We start from the raw sequence: 6,435 nt of genomic DNA on the forward strand, positions 1-6,435 counted from the left end.
TATAAAATAGATTAGCAACAAGGATTTACTGTAGAACACAGGGAACTATAGTCAGTATCTTATAATAACCTATAATGGAAAATAACCTGAAATAAACATATATAGGAATCACTTTGCTGTACACCTGAAACTAACACAATATTGTAAATCTACTATACTTCAATAAAAAAAGAACATTAAAAAAAAAGAGAAGCTGGCATGTGAGGGATATCTCAAGGTACCAAGGTCACCTTGGGATTCATATCTAATTCTTTCTAGATCAGCCATAGAACCCAACCATCCTTAGAGAGAAGCCAAAAAGTAGAAGGATTTGTCTGGGAATGGGCTAGTGTGTGTGGGATGACAAACCAAATTCCAAGTTAAACTGGGCATGGGCTCATTTACGTCCTGTGGACCAGCTGTGTCACCTCCTTGTATGAAAGCAAGCATATCCTATGGGATTCTTAGAGACCCCTGAACATCCAGAGTTGTAATAATGCAAAAAGTCAAGTTTATCTTCCATAATTCCATAATCTACAAGTAAGACAGTAGAAATGATCAGTGGAATAGAAGTAAATGAATCATGATGAAACTGTTTTCTTTTGCAGAATATTGCCTTCTTTGGAATCTAAGTCATGAGTTGGACGTTCCTCAGAGACCTCCTGAGTGGAGTAAATAAATACTCCACTGGGATCGGGCGGATCTGGCTGGCGGTCACGTTCATCTTCCGTTTGCTGGTCTACATGGTGGCGGCAGAGCATGTATGGAAAGATGAGCAGAAAGAGTTTGAGTGCAACGTTAGACAGCCTGGTTGTGAAAATGTGTGTTTTGACTACTTCTTCCCCATCTCCCAGGTCAGACTTTGGGCCTTACAACTGATCGTGGTCTCCACGCCTTCACTTCTGGTGGTTCTACATGTAGCCTATCGTGAGGGTAGAGAGAAAAGGCACAGGAAGAAACTCTATGTCAGCCCAGGCACCATGGATGGGGGCCTGTGGTACACTTACCCGATCAGCCTCATTGTTAAAACTGGTTTTGAAATTGGCTTCCTGGTTTTATTTTACAAGCTCTATGGTGGCTTTAGTGTTCCCTATTTTATGAAGTGTGATTTGAAGCCTTGTCCCAACACTGTGGACTGCTTCGTCTCCAAACCCACGGAGAAAACGATCTTCATCCTCTTCTTGGTCATTACCTCATGCCTGTGCGTTGTGTTGAATTTCACTGAACTGAGTTTTTTGGTCCTCAAGTGTTTTGTTAAGTGCTGTCTCCAAAAATACTCTAAAAAACTCAAGTCCTCAGTGTGTGAGTGCCACAACCTCAGATATGTTAAATATGGTGAGATGGGGGCCCCTCCCTTGCTCCAGAAGCACCATTTAGACTCAGCCATGAGCACAGCCCAGGGAGGGGAAACAAAGGTACTCTGTGGCACACAAGAGGCTTAAAGCAAACCCGCATCCCTCTGAAGTAGACATAGGCTTCCTTGGAAAACGAAGGGTGTCAGCCTTAATGTCACTTGGGAGGAATTTTTTAATTTTTCAATATGTGCTAGACAGAGGTCTCATTGTTTGGTGGTAGCGTTCATCCACATGAACCCTACATGAGTTGTGTTTGAATGGTTAATTGCAACTTAGTCTGAAGAAAGCCAACTAACAGCATTCTTCTAAGTGCTTAGATCTACCAACTGGAAAATATAAAAAGTGACACTTCTTTCGAATGTGATGGCCTCCAAACAACAATTGAGGCACTGGCAATCGTTCCAAGTGGCAGCCAACGCTCCACTCACTCAGCCCTACTCAAACTTTGTAGAGTAAGCCTGTGATGAGGGTGGGGTAGCAGCTAACCAGGGGCACACAGAAGCACATTCAGTGAGGGGGTTCAGCCTGGGGAAAACTCCACAGAGCCCAGGACGCTTTGCAGTTTAGGTGTCCCTGGATATAAGTGGACTAGGGGAAAGGGAAGAAAGCCATCATTTACTGGCCTCCAGCTTAAATACAAATGTTACTGGGAGATAATTCCACTTAAGCCTGAACTAGCAGACATTTGCAAGGGTCATTCTAGAGTCATGAGGGAAGGCAGGTCCCACAGAGAGAAGCACATTGGTAGGGAGCAAGGGGAAGACCCAGATAAAGAATATGCCTACCTGATAGTTACTGAACACTTATCTTTAACCACAGAACAATGAAATACTTTGTAAATTTCCATATGTTGGACCTTTATACAATCAGGAATTTACAATGTACTATACAATATGTCATAGTTTGCCTACGATTTGCTAGTACATCTCCTTCTAGATAGTAAAATGTGTACTATGCTGTTACATTGGTTCAAAAAATGTAAAAAGAAGAAAAAGATATGTTTATTATCACTTGATTTGAAAACTATGGCTTTCTTTTACTTTCCTATTTAAAAAAAAATCACAGATATATTCTCCTTGGATTTAATACTCTAACATATGTGCATTTCTCCAGAATAAAAATGAAGTGTTTTTGCGGTGTTACTCGACTGTCATTGATATCGTTACTTGGCTGCACTGGGAATGATTGTTCTGTGAAATAAAACTTGTTCTGACAATTTTAGAATAGGATTTGCAACCCTGCCTGGTAAAGATAGCTCAGAAATCATTCTTCTCCGCTGGGATTTTTTATACAAAATGTAAGTTCATAAAAATGTAATTTTAACTAAAATTATGTCATGTCTTCCACAGCCTGCCCTCTTTAACATAAAATGTCTCACTACAGTTCATGCATAACAAAGGTTATTTGTGTCATCATGTAGCCTCCAGACCATGCCGCCAACAGTGGTCATAATCTGTTTTAAAGACTGTCTGGACAGCAGAGAGGATGTGAACTCTGTGGTCCCCCTCCTCCAGTTTACACCACATGTCACTGCTGGACTCAGGTACTTGTATCCATTGTACTTCACCTTGTGACATGAAAACATGTTTGTGTTTTCACAAAAGCTAGCCTTCACAAATTCAGGTAACCAGGAAGGACTTAAAGGAACGTATATTTTTTTCTACAGTAATAGGTGGTTAGAGAGGTTTAAGGTTTTGGAGGCCCTGATCATGGCATGGAATCTAGAACATAGGGTTTTAGTGCACAGAACTGGAATGGACATCAGGGAATTTTTCAGTCTGAGGATGAATTTGCTGCTGAAACGCCTTTGGGGACCTCAGCCTCTTCACCTCAGTTATGACAACAAGCTCTGCTCAAGCTAAGAGGATTGGATGCATATGTACGTTCTTGCCTTTCCACTTTGCGTACAGACGAGACTTAAAGGTAATGGAGGTAAAGGCCATGCATGAAGTTGTTTAGATAGGAAGGGGAATAATTTTTTTCTTTTTAAAGCTTAATTAATTTACAAAATGAGTTTCCTATATGAACATTCTGGAGGCTGTCTTGGTGTCAGTGAAGACCCAAAGCATTTGATTGAGAGAAACTGGCAGTTAAATTTTGCCATCTTTATTCTTTCTCTTATCAATAAATATTTATGGAGTAATGATTAATAGAAGCAAGACACTGTGTTGTGGATCTTTAGATATAACTCCCACCTCCAGAAAATTTCCACTTCCATTAAGGAGCATGGAGGTGAAGATGGGGTTGGGTATCTCACACCTGTATCCTGTATTTACATCACCTCACTTGACCCCCCTACAAGCTTCTGGTGCTCAGACAGTAACCTTAGAGATGAAGAAAGTGAGACCCGCAAAGGCAGTTTCTTCTTTCAGGGACACACAGCTAGTAAAAGCAGAGTTAACAATCACCATAGGTCTGCCTTAAACTACCTGCTCACCACATCAGGCTTCCCAGATCACTAAACAGATGTCTTTCTAATTTCATTCAAGCCATTCCTGACTTGCAATTATTTTGTTTCCCTTGCCCTCTTCCCCAGAATCTTTCTGGTTACAACTTTGCCCCTGGCCACAGGGTTTCCTCTAATTGGAGCTGGAGGGAATTTTTTTTTCAAGTACTTGGATAGAAGAATGCCAAGCATGCAAGTGGCTATGGTTCCAGTCTTCCCAAGGAAATTAAGCCAACTTTCTTCAGAGAGACAAACTGCAAAGACTAGAGGGGAGGGGAAAAAAGGCAAAGACCTGAGGATGTTTGAATTCTTTGATCCTGCTATCCCTGACACTGGCTCCACCCCTACCCTTTCTGCAGTTTAGTCACATCGAAGATAAATTCCCCATTTTTGTTTAAACTGGTTTAAATTGGGTTTCTGGGCCTTGCAACTAAAAGAGTCCTAATAAAATCATGTTCTTCATTAATTTCTTTCCTGTATAATAGAAAAAAGAGGTATGACTCGTCTCCTGTATTAGCCTTTCCTTCTTAGGCTTCAAGCATCCTAACTTTTACATGTGTGTAGGTGTAGAATGTTTGTGTCAATAGGAGGAAAGACGGGAAAGGATGTCAACACTGGTTACAATAAGAGAAGGAGAAGGAGAGATGAACTTTTTCTTTATAAATCTTTTCATTGTTTCACATGTACTTTTGTTTTTAATTACAAAAAAAATCTCTATATTTCCCAAAGATGCCTTAAACATTTTTTATTTTTTGGCTGCATGGCATGCGGGTTCTTCCCCGGCCACGGATCGAACCCGCGACCCCTGCAGTGGAAGCGCAGAGTCTTAACCACTGGACCGCCAGGGAAGTCCTTAAATTTTTAATAAATAAAATAAAGCAATTGAAAACCCCAAAGTGCCCCATCTCTTTCTAGCTCGCATCTCATCACATGCATGTAACACTTGCCTTAAACATTGATGCCAGTGTATTCCTAGTTTACATTTTATTTAGTCTGTATATTTATTATGACACAGCACAAACGAGAGGGCATTTTGCAGCTCTGTGAAAAACTGGTGAGGAAGGAAAGCAGTGATGGGGCACGTGGAGGTAAAAAATGTCAGCGTTCAATTGAATTTTAATGACAAAAGCCCAAGGGAGAGACCTGCAGCAGCTCTTTCTTTAATATAAAATTGGGTCTTTTCTCACAAAGCAAATCTTCTTTCAGCTGTAAAAGACATCGGTGATTGTGGTGAGTTCTGAGAATTTTCCAGAGACCTATCTTGTTTCCACTGTGCCAGAGAGTTTAACAAACAGCCTTCCTATTCTGAGAAGATGTAGATGATCTTTTAAAATTCTATAATTGTACCCATAAATTCTGTCCAAAAGCAATGGGAAATGAGCTCTGGATGTTACCCAAATAAGCCACCATTCCCATCTACTTACAGGTTAAGTATCGGATCCTTCGCCAGCTACGGAGATTTAATTTTCTATTAAAAGAAAAAAGAAAAAATGTTGTCCAGACAAAAGTGATATATGTAGTTTTTTAAATCTTGTTTTAGCTTTTTTATCTGTAATTTATTTTTACCTTAAAGTCTCTCTCAGACATTAATGTCTCCTGTCAGAGTGGAGATAGGCAGAATGGTTGTGGTATAGAACTGCGGCAGGCTCTGCTTGTCTGTGCAGAGCAACAGGAAGGTGAAGAAGTGGACTCCAGAGTCCTAGCCCTCAGGGAAAGGACTGGGGCAGAGGAGACAGATATTAAGCAGTACAATTTCCACATTCTTGTTATAAAAATGTCATTAACTAAATTGATGATCATCAATCCCCTGTTACTAAAAGTATGACTCACTAGGTTAGCCAAGTGCCTTCAATTAAAAAGCATTGATCTCAAAGGAGAGTAAGTACAGTACCTTGAGACCTTTCTGTAGAAGATTAGCAAACCTGATAAGCCAATCTTCTTAGAGAAGATTGCTCCTAATCACATTAATTTAAAAAATGATGATATTAAATCTACTGACTGTGACCAAGGTCGAGAATCTTGTCTCATTCATCTCTTCACATCCTTGTATTGCCACAGCCTTAGGTCCCTGGTCCCGAGGAGTACAGTGTTTCTGGGGAAAAAAATCTTTGTGTTCCTCTTGCCTCTTCCATCTTTCATCTACCCAATATTTATTCCTCTCCACCTAAAAGAATTCTGATTTTGTTGGGGGTGGCAATGTGCCCAGTTTTAAAAAAAAAAAAAAAAAAAAGCACATTTCCAAGTCTCCTCTGCATGTAGTTAGCAGTGTGTGACAACCTTCTTGTCAAAACAAGATTTTGTGACTGATGCTTTGGGGAGAGTTAAAAAGTGGAGCCGATCTACCTTGCATGCTTTTTGCTCCCCCCATCTCTTCCTGACTGAGACATCATAGCTGGAGCTGCAGTGAACATCTTCTACCATGAGGTGACTCTGAGGATGGAAGCAAGACCTCATGGATGAAGGAGCAGAGAGAAAGCCCCTGGGACATTGACACCATTATGGAATTGCCATTAGCTCTGCACCGCCTGTCTCCATGCTTTTGTTTTTGTTGTTATGTGAAAGAGAACTTAACTCCCACCTGATGTAAGTCATTGATTTGTTAGTCTCTTTCACTTATAGACAAAAACAGTTCCTGACTACATTCATATTACTAAT

At 40.5% G+C, this 6,435-nt stretch overlaps 1 protein-coding gene across 1 annotated transcript; it reads left to right on the forward strand.

Annotated features, from left to right (window-relative positions):
* The first annotated feature begins 614 nt into the window (after positions 1-614).
* Positions 615-2,281, forward strand: GJB7 (gap junction protein beta 7). The gene has a single exon (XM_027091106.1). It carries the CDS (start codon positions 615-617, stop codon positions 1,419-1,421), a length of 807 nt encoding a protein of 268 aa, XP_026946907.1. The 3' UTR covers positions 1,422-2,281.
* Positions 2,282-6,435: the final 4,154 nt, after the last annotated feature.

Source organism: Aethalodelphis obliquidens, unplaced genomic scaffold (assembly GCF_003676395.1).
Source record: "Aethalodelphis obliquidens isolate GAN/ISIS:26980383/991018 unplaced genomic scaffold, ASM367639v1 scaffold3, whole genome shotgun sequence".
Classification (NCBI taxonomy): domain Eukaryota; kingdom Metazoa; phylum Chordata; class Mammalia; order Artiodactyla; family Delphinidae; genus Aethalodelphis; species Aethalodelphis obliquidens.

Coding starts and splice junctions, on each gene's coding strand:
- GJB7 (XM_027091106.1), top strand. CDS start 615: ATGAGTTGGACGTTCCTCAGAGACCTCCTGAGTGGAGTAAATAAATAC.